Source organism: Petaurus breviceps, unplaced genomic scaffold (assembly GCF_028583685.1).
Source record: "Petaurus breviceps papuanus isolate PSGF00001 unplaced genomic scaffold, PetGlider_PUasm1.0 90784, whole genome shotgun sequence".
NCBI lineage: Eukaryota > Metazoa > Chordata > Mammalia > Diprotodontia > Petauridae > Petaurus > Petaurus breviceps.
The window spans coordinates 6,703,186-6,719,822 of NW_027187345.1; the positions used below are offsets into that span (position 1 = coordinate 6,703,186).

The 16,637-nt window shown below is 36.2% G+C and overlaps 1 protein-coding gene across 4 annotated transcripts in view; it reads right to left on the reverse strand.

The window, feature by feature from the left end:
* Positions 1–16,637, reverse strand: part of ESR1 (estrogen receptor 1) — a 376,096-nt gene that overhangs the window by 294,103 nt on the left and 65,356 nt on the right. For 3 of the 4 annotated variants that reach the window (XM_069069659.1, XM_069069658.1, XM_069069657.1), the window contains one exon: positions 10,413–10,609. In XM_069069659.1, the coding sequence (XP_068925760.1) occupies positions 10,413–10,609 (197 nt within the window). The remainder of the gene's footprint in view (positions 1–10,412; positions 10,610–16,637) is intronic. The other variant, XM_069069660.1, reaches the window with a different exon arrangement.

Below are 16,637 nucleotides of genomic sequence, written 5' to 3' on the forward strand. Positions count from 1 at the left end.
CCTGGGGAATCGAATCCGGGCTCAGACACTTAGCACCCACCCAGAAACACCTGGCCATGTAACCTTGAGCAAGTTACTTAATCCCAATTGCTTAGGGGTGGCCAGGTGGCTCAGCAAGTAAGAGCACCGGCCCCAGTGTCAGGATGACCTGGGGATCAAATCTGGGCTCGGATACTTAGCACCACACCCAGAAATAACTGGCTGTGTAACCTTGAGCAAGTTACTCAACCCCAATTGCTTTTGGAAAAAAAAAAATTATCTAAGACCACAATGGCTCTATAAACACTGCATTTATATGCAGGTATCCAGCAAAACCCTGCTCAAAATACCCTATTTTCAAGGAGAAGAGGGTCTAATTTTTAGCATAAAGTAATTTTATCATAAAGAGCTCTTCACAAGATGTTTCACACTAGGAAGCATCCCGAATTGAACTGTAAGTCATACCAAAAAATGAATCTATAGATATAAAACATAGAGACAAGGCAGGCTTATTTTTCCTCCACTGATCCACCATGGAATGTGTGTTTTGTTTTTCTGTCTTCTGTAGGTTTAATGCTAATTAAAGATTCAACAGGAATGTATATTGCATGGAACCTAAACACTAAGTACTAAACTAAGAAAGAAACAAGAATAAATGAAGATTTTTTTATTGTTTCTTAAAAAAAGTCTAACTTATGCAAAGTGTTCTGCTTTTTGTTTAAAGATTTAATTATTCACTTTTTCTTTTTAGCTTCTCTGGTATAAGTATTAGTTTTAATACACAATAGGTACTTAATTTTGCATTCTGTTATTGTGCGATTATACCTTAAGGGTATTTTTTATCACCCCACTTAGACAAAGTTCTCTGTAGCACAGATACAGTCTTCTTTTAGACCCTTCAAAAGCTCTAGCATAGGATACAAGTAGGCATTAGAAATACTTTAAATCTTATAACTTTGCAAATAAGGTTTTTAGAATCCATCCAGATCAATGCCCTAAATTTAGGCATAAAGAAAAAAAAAGGGCACAGGAGATTAAGCAACTTATCTGAGATTTTAGACCTACTTAATGGGAAGAGAAATTGTTGGGCCTAGAACCCAGATCTCTCTACTTCCAGACCATAGTTCATTCCACTGTACTATGCTATCTGCTTTATTGAAACACTGATAATTAAGATTTGATCAAACTAAACATAAAATGAAATCACAAAGAAAAAAAGGCCAGGGCATTACCAAAAATAATAATAATAAATATATACAGGCACACACTAAACCTCCAAAATATTAATATTATTTTCTTGAAATAAGATCTGTCATCATTGACCAATGGGGACCAGTCCCTCTGCCTGCAAACAATGTAACAGTAGAGATCAGATTTTTTAGAATGTCATCAATTTTATAGAAATTCCATTGCAAAAAAAAAAGCCAATTATAAGTCACATAATAATAGCATGCTATGAAGGATGATGAAATCATAAAGTACTATGGAAAATGCTTTTAGCTGCAGAGCCAAGTGGCAGAAAGGAAGCAGAAACTTTTCTAAGCTCTTCCATCAATTTCATCACTAAACTTGAATCTGAATGGATTTTAGAGTGACAGAATAAATTGGGAGATTAAGTGTGGCAGATTCCCAGCCCAGGAAAGTGCCCAGGTAGGTCCGGGCAGGGAGAGCAGGGAGCATGTGGGGGCTGCACCAGCATGGACCTGAGGGAAGACTACAGTGGAGTGAGAAGGAACCCCACACAGCAGACTCACCCACCCCAAGGCAGAAGTCTCACAACAGGACAGGAAGACTGGTAGGAGCTGGGTAAGAGAAAGCACAGGGTCCACAGCAGTGACTGCAGCTTCTCCAGGGGCTATCAGTCCACAGCCTGGATGTTTAAAAACCACCTACCTGAACTTCCAGGAGCCAAGACAGTGGTAAACCCTAGCTGCTCTGATTCCCCCTCCCTGACCCGGAAAACCCAGCTGCCTCCAGCTGCTGAGCCTGCCTGAGCTGTAGCCCAGGGACACAGAGATGGGAACCTGAAGTGACCAGACCACCCCTCCCCCACAGGTTACTCTGTGAGTCTCAGGGTAGCTCAAGGGAAACACTGTGAATACTGGCCTTGGCCTCAGTCTAGACACCCAGAGGCTACAGCACACAAAGTCAACAACAAGGCCCTTAGCTCCCAGCCTGAGAAGCAAAGTCAGGAAATAGGAAATCACAATGGGTAAGAAGGAAGCTGAGAAATCAAAAGAAAAATGATCTAGAAAGAACAACCAAATACAGTGGACTCCACATTCACACCTGAGACCACAGAAGGAAATATGAACTGGTCTCAAGCCCAAAAAGCATTCTTAGAGGAGCTCAAGAAAGATTTTAAAAGCCAAATTATAGAGGTAGAAGTTAAATTTAAATCTACAGTGACCAAATTGGAAAAAAAAATCTCACTGAAGAAAACAAATCCTTAAAAAGTAAAATTGTTGAACTGGGATGGGAGGTTCAAGATCTAACTGGAGAAAATACCTCCCTAAAAAATGAAATTAATATATGGAAAAGGAGCTTCAAAAACTAGCCAAGGAAAATAATTTACTAAAAATTAGAATCAATCAAATTGGAGCTAAGGACTCTATGATGTATCAAGAGTCAGTCAAACAAAACATAAATATTGAAAAATTAGAAGAAAGTGTAAAATATCTCACTGGAAAAACAGCTGACCTGGAGAACAGATCCAGGGAAATAACCTAAGAATTATTGGTCTACCAGAAGGCCATGATGAAAACATTCTCCAAGAGATTGTCAAAGAAAACTGTCTTGAGGTCCTAGAATCAGAGGGTAAAATAGTTATGAAGAGAATTCACTGGACTCCTCCTGAAAGAGATCCCAAATTGAAAATTCCAAGAAATATAGTAGCCAAATTCCAGGTCAAGGAGAAAATACTGCAAGCAGCCAAAAAGAAATAATTCAAATATCATGGAACTACAGTCAGGATTACACAGGACCTAGCAGCTTCTACACTAAAAGATCAGAGGGATTGGAATTTGATATTTCATAAGGCAAAAGACTAGGACTGCCGTCAAGGATCAATTACCCAGAAAAACTGAACATAATCTTTCAGGCAAGGAGATGGTCATTTAATGAAATAAGGGACTTCCAGACTTTCCTGATGAAAAAGTCAGAGCTCAATGGAAAATTGGATCTCCAATTACAAGACTTAAGAAAGACATAAAAAGGTAAACAAGGAGAACACACACTCATACACATTTATACATGCACACACATGCACATAACTTGGGATTTACTAAGAACAAACTGTTTACATCCCTATGTGAGAAGCTGATACCTGTCGATATTGGAATTTATATAATTATTGTGACATTTAAAAGGGATATACATAGATAGAGGTCATGGGTATAAATGAACTAATCTGATGATAAAAAAAAAAAACCTTATTAAGAGGTACAAAGGGATTATAATGGGAGAAAAGGAAAGGATGAGGCAGAAAAAGATCAACTATGCCACATGAAGAGGCATATAAACACACTGTAGTAGAGGGGAAGGAGGGAGGGAGATGAACATCATATGAACTTTATTGTCATTGGTTCTGGTTCAAAGACGGATCAACATAATCAGTTAAGTTTAGGATTCTAACATGAAAAGACACAAAAACTCATTATAATAGAGGGAAAGGAGGGAGGGAGAGGAGCACTGTATGAAATTTGCTCTCAACGGTTTGGGTTCAAGGACAGAATAACATACTCCATTAAGTATAAAAATCCATTGTGCCCTACAGGCAGGCAGTAGGAGGGGTAAGGGGGGGGGTGTAAAAAAGGAGGATTAGAAGGAACAGAAATAGTAGTAAGGGGAAAGGGAAGGGAAAGAGGAAGGGCACAGGGAGGGAATATTGAGGGAGACTGTGGTCAAAAGGAAAACTCAAGGAGGGGAAGGGAGAAGGGAGAAGAAAGAAACAAAAACATAAACAAGGGAGGGAATAGGATGGAGGGAAAAACACAGATAGTAATCATAACTGCGAATGTGAATGGGATGAACTCTCCCATAAAATGGAGGTGGATAGCAGAATGGATTAAAAACCACAATCCTACAATATGCTGTCTACAAGAAACACATTTGAAACAAGGGGATATGCACAGGGTAAAAGTAAAAGGCTAGGGTAGAATATATTGTGCTTCAGCTAAAGTAAAAAAAAAAAAAGCAGGGGTAGCAATCCTTATCTCAGATAAAGCAAAAGCAAAAATAGATCTAATTAAAAGAGATAAGGAAGGAAACTATATCCTGCTAAAAGGCACCATCAAGAATGAAGCAGTATCATTATGTAACATATATGCACCAAGCAGTATAGCATCAAGAATGAAGCAGTATCATTATGTAGCATATATGCACCAAGCGCTATAGCATCCAGATTCCTAGAGAAGAAGTTAAGGGAATTAAAGGAAGAAATAGGTAGCAAAATTATACTAGTGAGGGACCTCAATCTCCCCCTCTCTGAACTTGATAAATCTAACCTCAAAAAAAACAAGTAAGAAGTTAAGGAGGTGAATGGAATTTTAGAGAAGCTAGATATGATAGATCTCTGGAGAAAACTGAATGGGGATAAAAAAGAATATACCTTCTTCTCAGTGGTACATGACACATAACACATACACAAAAATTGTCCATGTACCAGGGCATAAAAACCTCACAATTCAGTGAAGAAAGGCAGAGATATTAACTGCATCCTTCTCAGATGCAATAAAAATCATATGCAAAAAAGGACCATGGAAAGAGAGACTAAAAACTAATTGGAAACTACATAATTTAATCCTAAAGAATGAGTGGGTCAAACAAGAAATTATAGAAACCATCAGTAACTTCATTCAATAGAATAACAATAATGAGACAACATACCAAAACTTATGGGATGCAGCAAAGGCAGTTCTTAGGGGAAGTTTTATATTCCTGAAAGCATATATGAATAAATTAGAGAAAATAGAGGTCAATAATTTGAGCATATAATTGAAAAAGCTAGAAAAAGAACAAATTGAAAAATCCTAATTAAATACTAAATTAAAAATAATGAAAACCAAAGGAGAGATTAATAAAATTAAAATTAAGTGTAGCAGCAAGCACCCCAGCATCCTCAGGGTGGCTGGCAACACAGGTTCTTAAATCTGCTTTTCTAAAGGAAAGCAACTGAAAATGGGTTAACAATCTTGCTATTTAATCAAGCATATCATTTATCTAGTTCAGGGGGAAAAGTCAGCACCCCAAACTTCAGAGTATACAGACAGAAGTTAAAAATAGACTGAGAAACATTTCAGAAGACAGGCCTCCAACTGTCCAACCATTACATCCATACCTAGTCAGTTACCAGAGAGGGAAGCATCAACATCTGGGTTTTCAAAGCTGGGGGGTTCTCAACGGCTACACAGAGTCTTGCATGGTCAAATCACACAACACTTCTCAAAGTGAGCACCAAAACAAAGCCTCACATCAGGATTTATATAGCCTTCTCCTGGCTCAGAGAATGTCACAACTCTCTTGACCCACTGCCCAATCACAAAGTATCGCCTGAACGACCCTCCAGCCACAGGCTCCAGGTGTACTTAAGACTATCAAAGGGCCTAGGGGCAGGGAAGATCTTAAATTTACATTCCCATTACATTAAGAAAACTATCAAATTAATAAATAAAACTAAGAGCTAGTTTTATGAAAAAAAAATAAAACTGATGGACCTTTACTCAATATAATAAAAAAAAAAAGAAAACCAAGTTGCAAGTATCAAGCATGAATAGGGTGAATCTACCTCCAATGAAGAGGAACTTAAAACAATAATTAAGAATTATTTTGACCAATTATATGCACATAAATTTGACAATCTTAGTGAAATGGGTGAATATTTACAAAAATGTAAGTTGCCCACATTAACTGAAGAGAAGGTAAGTTACTTAAATAACCCCATCTCATAAAAGGAAATCAAACAAGCCATCAATGAAGTCCCTAGGAAAAAATCTCCAGGGCCAGATGGATTTACTAGTGAATTCTATCAAACATTTAAAAAACAATTGATTCCAATACTCTACAAACTCTTTGGGAAAATTGGAGAAGAAGGAGTACTACCAAATTCTTTTTATGACACAAACATGGTACTGATACCTAAATCAGGAAGAGACAAATGGAGAAAGAGAATTATAGACCAATTTCCCTCATGAATATAGATGCAAAAATTTTAAATAAAATATTAGCAAAAAGACTACAGCAACTCATCACAAGAACAAGAATAATACACTTTGATCAGGTAGGATTTATTCCAGGAATTCAAGGATGGTTAAATATTAGGAAAACCATCAGTATAATTGATCATATCAACAATAAAACTGGCAGAAACCATATGATTATCTCAATAGATACAGAAAAGGCTTTGGACAAAATACAATATCCATTCCTATTAAAAACACTAAAAAGTATAGGAATAAATGGAGTTTTCCTTAAAATAATAGATAGAATCTATTTAAAGCCATCAGCAAGTATTATATCTAATGGGGATAAACTAGAAGTATTTCCAATAAGACCAGGGGTTTTGAAACAAGAATGTCCACTATCACCCCTCTTATTCAATCTGGTACAAGAAATGTTAGCAGTAGCAATTAGAGAAGAAAAAGTAATTGAAGGAATCAAATTAGGCAAAGAAGAGACTAAGCTATCACTCTTTGAAGACGATATGATGATACACTTAGAGAATCCTAGAGAATCAAGTAAAAAAAAAATACTTGAGACAATAAATGAATTTGGCAAAGTTGCAGGATATAAAATAAACCCACATAAATCCTCAGCATTCCTATATATTTCTAACAAAATCCAACAGCAAGAGATAGAAAGAGAAATTCCATTTAAAATTAATGTATAAATTATAAAATATTTGGGGATCTACCTGCCAAAACAAACCCGGGACCTATATGCACACAACTACAAGACACTTTTCACACAAATCAAATCAGACCTAACTAACTGGAAAAAACATCAATTGCTCATGGCTGGGTAGAGCTAAATACAATAAAAATGATAATTTTATTTAAATTAAATTACATATTTAGTGCCATACCAATCAATCTACCAAAAATTACTTTATAGAGCTAGAAAAAATAGTAACAAAATTCATTTGAAAGAACAAAAGCTCCAGAATATTAAGGGAATTAATGAAAAGAAATTCTAGGGAAGGTAGCCTAGCCATACCAGATTTTAATCTGTATTATAAAGCAGCAGTCATCAAAACCACTTGGTATTGGCTGAGGAATAGAGTAGTGGATCACTAGAATAGGTTGGGTACACGAGACTCAGCAGTTAATGACTATAGTAATCTACTGCTTGATAAACCCAAAGACCCCAGTTTTCAGAATAAGAACTCACTATTTAACAAAAACTGCTAGGAAAACTGGAATATAGTATGGCAGAAACTGGGCATAGATCAATATCTAACACTGTATACTAAAATCAAGTCTAAATGGGTGCATGATCTAGGTATAAAGGCTGATACTATAAGCAATCTGGGAAAGTAAGGACTAGTTTACCCGTCAGATTTATGGAGAAGGGAAGATTTTGTGACCAGACAAGAGTTAAAGAGCATTATAAAATGCAAAATGGATAATTTTTATTACATTAAATTGAAAAGTTTCTGTACAAATAAAGCCAATGTTACCATGATTAAGAGGAAAGTGGGAAATTGGGAAAGAATTTTTACAACCAGTGTCTCTGATAAAGGCCTCATTTCTAAAATATACAGAGAATTGAGTCAAATTTATAAGAATACAAGTCATTCACCAATTCATAAATGGTCAAAGGATATGAATAGGCAGTTTTCAGAGGAAGTAATTAAAGATTTCTTTAAAGAAATTAAAGATTCTAAAGAAATTAAAGATAAGCATATGAAAAAATGCTCTAAATCAGTATTGATTAGAAAAATGAAAATCAAAACAACTCTGAGGTACCACATCTCACTGGTCAGATTGGCTAAGATGACCAAACAGGAAAATGACAAATGCTGAAGAGAATATGGAAAAATTGGAACACTAATGCATTGCTGGTGGAGTTGTGAACTGATTCAACCATTCTGAAGAGCAATCTGGAACTATGCCCAAGGGGCTCTAAATAATTTCATACCCTTTGACCCAGCAATACCACTTCTAGGGTTGTATCCCAAAGAGATCATAGAAGTGGGAGGAAGAACCATATGTACAAAAATATTTATAGCAGCTCTTTTTGTGGTAGCAAAGAATTGGAAACTAAGGGGATGTCCATCAATTGGGGAATGGCTAAACAAATTGTGGTACATGAATGTAATAGAATACTATTGTGCTTTAAGAAATGAGGAGCAGATGGACTTCGTATTTACCCGGAGAAACTTATACAGACTGATGCTGAGTGAGAAGAGCAGAACCAAGAGAAATGTGTACACAATTATAGACACAACATATGTGTGATGACCAACTTTGATAGATTAGACTCTTCTCAGCAATGCAAGGTTATAAGACAACTCCAAAAGCCTTATGATGGAAAGAGATATCTATATTCAGAATAAGAACTAGAAAGAACAGAGTTTGAATGCAGATTGAAGCAAACTACCTGCTCTCTTTCTTTTTCTTGTTTGTTTTTGTTTCCTCTTTCCCATTGTTCATTCCATTGGTTACAATCCTTCTTTACAACCTGACTAATATCTAATGTGAAAGTATTTGCAGATCCCATCCTTGATTGCATACTGCCATGGTGGGGGTGGAGGTGGGGAGAAAGAGATAGGAGAGAAAGGGGGAGAAAATTTGAAAATCAAGGGATTGTGGAACTGAATCTTGTAAACTAAAAGTAAACAAACTAATTAATAAAGACTGAAAAAAAAAGAAAGAAAATGCTTTTAAACTGGACCAGATTGACCTCTCTGATAACTCTATGAAAAATAGTTACAGGTATACAAAATCATGGCATTGATGATGCAAGGGAAAATGGACCATGAGTACCATCTCCCAATTTCCAAGTTATTCCATGCAATGAAAATCATTAACATCCAACCAGTGAAGATCAGTTCTGTAAGCATCTCCTAATAATTTATTAGGTGTTGGCTTTCAATGAGCTTTATTAAGCCTAAGATCCCAAACAGAAAAGCACATAGGGAACTGTTAAATAGTATCATAAGGAAATGTAGACTGTCAGGCAAAGCCAAAGAGAAAAGAGGTTTTCCCCACTGATCAGGTGCTCAAAAATCTAGGCAATGAGGGCTTCAAAAATGTCACTATTCTGAGCAAAGGGAGCTAGTTAGCCAAGAACTTCTTGGCATCTCTTGAATACTTCTTTAGTGCAATCATTTGCTTTTAAGAAATAAACTGCATCTCCTCCCAAAACAATTTACATAACAGGGTATTCACCCCCTTCGGCTAGAGATAAAAGCCAGATGACTTAAGAAAACTGTATTTTGGGAAAGAATGGGCAAGAAGAGAAGACATTTACTTATCAAATGTTATTTAATGCTGATGATAGGTCCCTCACTACAGAAGTCACCAGCCACTGAACTGTTAGTTTTCTAAACTGAACTTAATGATAATTTAAGATAATTATGGGACTGCTGAAGAGAAATGCTACATATGCCATCAGATACATTTATTGGGCTAATTAGGTTCTGTACTTAAAGAGAAGGTTGAGTGGGCTGGGAGCAAAGGGTGGAAGGCTAGATCTGGATGTGGCTATGACACAAAAACAAAAGGCATCATTTTTTAAAGATATGAAATGTCTTACTCTATTATTCCCAAACTTTGCATATTGACAAGGTATCTTTCCTCTCCCTAGCCCTCTCTTTCTCTTAATCTACTGGAGAAGGAAATGACTTTCTCTCCCCCTTTCTCTCATCTGCCCTCTCTCTTTCCCCATACTTAAAATAAGATGTGATCACCTTAGAGACTTCAAAATTCATGGCAGATGCCAAAGAACTCAGCAATGTCTATCCTAATATCATCTAGCACTCTTTTTTCTGATGTTCTTTGAGAAGCAATATGGTCTAATGAAAAGAGCACTCAACTTGGAGTCTGAGGACCTAGGATCAATTTTCAATTCAGCCATTTACCATCTGTGTGTCTCTGTGAAATTCATGTTACTTCTCCAGGTCTTAATTTCCTCATTTGTAAAATGTGGGCATTAGATTAGGTGATCTGTAAGGTTGCTCTCAGCCCTAAATTCATGATGTTATGAGCCTTGTCTTTCCCCAGTATTCACTTTCAGTTCAATTCAGCAAACACACATCAAGTGCTCGGGAGAGCAGAGACACAACTTGTAGCCTAATCTATCTTTAAAAAATCCAAGTTGGTCCCACCAACTATGAATGCATATGTTAAATGAACTCAGTCTATTTCTTCCTTCTTAATCACATACTTCTTTCTCTGAGGAATAAACACATTGATGAATTGTTTTCAACACACTATTACCTTGAATGCTTCTTTTGAAGAAGGCCTTACAGCCTTCGCAGGACCAGACACCATAGTGGTAGCCTGAAGCATAATCATTGCACACCGCACAGTAGCGAGTCTCCTTGGTGGATTCCATGGCCAGGGTTCCCTTGTCACCAGCACTGGCCAATCTTTCTCGACCATTCTGGCGCCGGTTGTCTGAACTTGGCCTAGAAAACAAGCACTGAGTGAATCCACTGACATTAGGAAAGCAAAATTTTCATTCTGTACTAAAGAATGAAGAAAAGGAAAAAAAAGTCCATGACAAATCCACCTTATTCTGACATTTTGAAATAATGAATCATAATGTAAGCTAATGTTTCATTAGCTCTTGCCTTCTGCTGCAGCAAAAGGTGTTTGCCTATTATATTAACCTTGAAGGGAAATTGTTTATTAGGAACCTGCTAGGAAAGCTGATTCCCTGCACCAGAATATATTAACTGCATCTTTACTCATGGAAAAAGGAAACAAACTGGCTTCTAATAGACTTTTAGATTTTTCACAGAGATTCACAATTAATTCAGAATCATTAGAAACTAATGCAAATTCTAATTCTAGTCCACACCAGGGACTTAGGGAAGGCCAAGGCAGAGGAGGAAACAGCTGTAGCATTTGGAATTTGGAGTTGAACTGGAATGGAACCAGGGTGCTGTAAATTAAAAGTCCTGTTGCCATCATATAAACTTGGACATCAAGAAAGTTTAATCTAATGTCTCATCTATCAAGTGAAAAAGTTTCATGGCTGACCTCTAGGATTGCTTCCAGCTCTTAACTTCTTTTAGTCTTGTGATTGTAATTGGCCACAGCTATCCTTTATATTTAACTGTTAGAAACATCATTGTTCAAACATTACACAAAGTTGATATTGTGAAATCAGACTGTTACAGTAAGGTAAATCATAGTCGGAAGATAGCAAAGGTAAAGTTACTTTCTCTGTCTCTGAATTGCAGTTCCTACTTAAGGATATAAGATTCTATTGTATCCTTATGAATGATAATGGTGTAGTAAAAAGTATACTAGATTTGGATTCAGGATAGATAGGTTCAAATCCTAATACTTAACTACCTCTGTGACCTTGGGCAACCCATTAACTTTTCTGAACCTCAACTTTCCTCATGAAGGGATTAGATTAGATAACTCTAAGGTCTCCCCCAGCTCTGAATCTGTGGTCCCTATGATAATGTGCAAACATGATAATACTAATCAATCTCTTTAAAGGATTTAATTTATGAAATTAGGATTAATTAAAAAAAAAAACAGGTAATTTTTACCCTTTAAAAAATCTGTAGGGAGTCCTTGTAATCAGAAAAAGACCCGATAAATGGATCTAAAAAAGTTACCCCTTCTGTTCTGGTACCAACCTAGACTATCAAAATAAGTATGTTTATGGAAAAGATCGTGGATTGAACCAAATTTTTTTTATTCAACCCTCTATTATTTTTATATATTTATTTCATATTTATTATTATTTTTAAATAAAAAGGATGAGAAGGTGAATATACATAAATTTGAATGCCTAAATAAATACAGTCACACATCTGTCAAAGACTTTCACATTCATTTAGTAACATTAGTCTGCTTTCCAGCACAAGGGAAAAGAAAAAACAATATTCTTGTAAGTAGTTTATCAATTAAAGTTATCAAAGTTGCTTTATTACACTTTATATTTGACCCAAGAAATTCACAATTTTCATATTGCTGTGACTGTCATATTTATATATGCTCTGAATTTCTAATTCTCTTCTATAGGTCTCTAGGACCATAATAACACAGGTGGCCCTCAATTACAAGAGAAGCTCTTCATTTTCTAGGTGGTAATTTATTTATGGAACATATAATGTTATCAAGAAACTCCATTTAAATATTAATTCAAGAATAATGTTTTCAGTTCTTCATGTTCCTTTTCACAATTTATCAAATATTATATTTTGTATATAGTTTAAAGGCTTCTTAATTGCAGGAAATTGTTTTGCTCAAAAAGTGTCAAAACTACATTGACAAAATGAAGGTGTAGGCATTGGTTGATACACTACCATTAGTTTTCTGAATATACATTTCAATCTGCATTCATTCTTATTTATCAAATTGAAATGTATACTATCTCTTATGGTCACAACAGGAACAACAACTTCTTGACCTTTCAGTGCCACAGAAAGGTTTAACAATGCTCTCAGGGGCCTTTCATCCATTGCCTACTAAGAAACACACCACTCAACTCATGGTTTACAATCTTGTATTCTGAAAACCAATTTCCTCTTTGCTCCCTGATCAGGAGTTGGCATTTTTAGCTTCATTTGAAAGGTATAGAAACTAAGATATAAAAATAAATTAAAAATCAATCTATTCATAAGACAATTCCAAATCCTAGGCCTCCAAATTCCAAATCCATGGGCTCCCTCTGCCATGGTAACCCTAGATGTTTTCCTGAAAAAAAATTTCCCCTCAGTTTTTTAACTAATTCATAAAGGATCAAGAAAAGCCCAGTATACTTATTTCAGACCCCTTTTGGATTTCTCAGTTAGAAATATGATACGTTTTCCCTCCCTGTCACCATTTTTAAACTATGGCAAAAGGTAGGGAACTGATTATTATCTCTTAGGAATCCTAATATTGGTTCTTTCCTGTTATCCTATAACCCTACAATATTATTTTGTAAATAACTTGTCGTCCTGAAGCAAAAAGAATAAATCCCTCACTTGTAAATACTTTGCCTTCCCCTCTACTCCTTTGGGGATTTTGCCATCTTCCTTCCTTTAGTTCTCAGCCCAAAGCCCACCCTTCACTAACATACCCATTCTCAAATCTGGCATTTTTTTTACAGCCACCATTCTCCAAAACAGTCCCCCCAAAGGCTGCCAACCAAATTTTCTTTATAGCTCTATACATTTCCCATTCAAATGAAATTCATAAAATCCTGGCTCCTTGGGGTAGGTAAATCTGGCATTTTCTATTTAATCCATCACAAATGACTTATGCTTTCAAGTTGGCAACCTCAAATATGGTTTCTCTGGGAGTTTTTTAATGTTCCAGTGACACTGCTGGTTTTGAATTCCATATTCTTATTCATTCTCTGCTACCCACTACCTTCCATTTCCTAACCTCAGTACTATCCCCCAAACTACCAATTCTAAACCTTTTTAAAAAATGTTTGTTTGCTGGCATAATTCATACCAGTAGGAAGTTGCTGTGACTATTTAAAAATATGGGCTTAGTATTTTAGAGTCTATGGAGGTTTCTGTGTTTCAGAAAGTGTGGAACTGAACATTTTTCTGAGATATTATACAGGAGGCAAGATCCAAAGAAGACCTTCATTGCATATATCCTTCATATCTCCATCTGGCCAAATTCCACCTAGACTTCAAGTCACAGCTCAAATGTCGTCTATTATATGAAATTTTCCCGGATTTCCTGCACAGAAGTGATCTCTCCTTATTCTGAACACTTTGTATTTTCCTTATGATTCCTATCACAGGCTCTCCTTTATTAAGTGATTACTTCTGTGTAAACTTGAGTGTGTCCTAGTTGCGTCATAAGTTTTTTAAGGGTAAGGATCATAGGTTATTTATCTTTGTCCCTCTCTTAGTATCAAACACAGTGCCTCAGCCATAGAAGCTGCATGATAGTTTAATCTTTCTTCTATATGACAGTCCTTTAAATATCTGGAAGCAGCTATCATATCTTCTTTAAGTCTTCCCTCCTCTTAATTAAGCATCAAAAGTAACTACTCAAAGCATTCCTCAAATGACATAATTGAAGCCCCTTCACCATTTGGTTTCCTTTCTCTGTACCAGTTCCAGATTATTCATTTAAATGAGATGGCCAGAAATAAATTCAATACTCCACATGTGGTATGACCAGGGCATAGTACAGTGGGACTAGTTTCTCCCTTGTTCTGGACACTATGACTCTCTTAATGCAGTATTAGTTTTCTTATCAATTACCCAAGGATTCCCATTAAATTGAGAGTCAACAAAATCTCCTAAGCATTTTTTATATTAACTGTTCTGAAGCTAAATTCTTCACAGGATACTAGCACAGCTAATATCTTTGGATTTAAGTGAAAGACTTTATATAGATCCCTATAGTTTCAGCTCTTATCGGTAGTTTTAGCTAATCATTTCAAGCTCTTATTGGAATAAGTATATATTGCTGTTATTATTTGTCCTTCATTATCAAAGAGGACCATGACATCATGGAGGTGATGCCATGACATGCAAGTGAAAGTCACCAGCCTCATTTTCTCCTCTGGAGTCATCTGGGTCCATTGGTCAGATACACATCAGGAGGACTGGAGATGGCCCCAGATGCAATGGAAGACCTTGGACTTTTAACACTAAGGTCTTTAGTAAGTCTCAGTTTGACTGAGGCAATGCCCATTTAATTATTAAGGCTAGTTAAAAAAAAATGAGGCAAAGAATGGACTCTTTAACCTAGTCCAGAAAAAAAAAATTAAACTGGGAGGGGAAGACCCTCAGGATTTCTGACCAAAACAGAAGCAATTTCTATTTATCTTCACTCTGAATCCATCAGGGCCCAAACAACTATGTGCCAGATTCCTTGCTAAGCACTGGTTTGTTTTGGGGGTTGTCATTGTTGTTGTTGTTCTTACAAATATTATCTCATTTGAGTCTCATAACAATCCTGAAAGGTGGGTGCTATTTTACAGTCAAAGAAACTAAGGCAAACAGAGGTTTAGTGATTTGTCCAGTGTCACATAATTAGGAAGCATCCAAACCCAGATTAGAACTCAAGTCTTCCTGATCCAAGGCCCAGCAATCTATCCACTGCACCTCTAACTGCCTATATAAGCATGCTTCTAATTGGTTGTGGAAATCACTGATTAAAATATGTGGTATGCTAGAAAGAACTCAAGTCTAGGAATCACTTTGCTAGGTCCTAGTCCTAGTTCCACCATGAATTACCAAGCACATAACTTGATTTCTCTCAGTCTAGCTTTTATTTTAAAATTTTAAAAATGCATATTACATCATTTCTAAAATTCCTTTAAAGTCTAACATTCTGTTTACTAGGTTCTTTCCTTCACTGAATAAAGACAAGATTAACTACAGAGCTTTGTGGTTCATCAATAGAGACTAGACTTACCATTTCTCTATATATCAATGATTTTTTTCTCACATAAGATAGAAGAACCTGGAGAGAAAAAAGACCTGAACCTTCTCTTGAAGGTGTGGAAACTAAGATATAAAAAGAAATTAAATCCAAATCCCAAGGATGGCTTGCTCTATGACTCCAAGTAAATGTAAACCTTGTGCCAGGAGGAGACAATCTCCAAAAACCAGATTTACACATCTTCATAATAGTAAGTAGGCACTTTCTGGGGGGGTGACTTCAGGTTCTGCCAGAAGTATAGATTATCTACCTCCCCCAATCCCAATCAGATTAAGTCACTGAATAATTTCCTGATTCCTCTCCAGTCTAGCAAACATAAACTCAGGGCTGGATGGTAGAGAGGAGGAAGGGGAAGCAAAGGAGGATGCAGGAAATCTATGAAATTCCGTGCAAAATTGACCTTTTTGTTTGGTGTTCGTTAAGACAATCCTTGCAAATTGGGAGCTATGTTAATAAAATGTTAAAGTGACCGTGTAAAGAGAAGAACCAATGGGGAGCTACCCTCAGAACTTCCAAACTGAAGATGTTGTATAGACCAAAAGCAAAACCTATGAACCCTCAGCTAATGTCCAGAACTGGTGGCTGCAAATTCCCTTCGGAAAACTATAATTCTTCAGAATTCTATCCATATAAGTTTCCCCTCCATTTTTGAGGGAAAATACTATCACTATGCCTTTCTACTTTAAAAGTTGAACACTGTATGGTGTCATGACACCAATAATGAACAAAAGCAGTCATTTCTGTCAGTCACAAACATAGATGACTAAATGAAAGTGTTGATTTTCTTTTAAAATTATGACAAATGAATGTCAAATTTAACTAATTCATCAACTAAAAGGCTAATAGAAAGAGATGTTATTCATGTTTGGCTCCAAGTGCCCTGGCAGAAGTCCTTTAAACAAGACAACATCAGCCAGAGGTTAATGTTTTCACTAGAATGTTTAGAAATTTCTGCTCAGTTAAAAAAAAATGTTAGCCAAGTGTTGATTTTCTGAGTTAATGGGGAGCAAGACTAATGTGACATGGAATGACCTAAAAAGAGATTTCTTTTAGCCAATAATTTTTAAT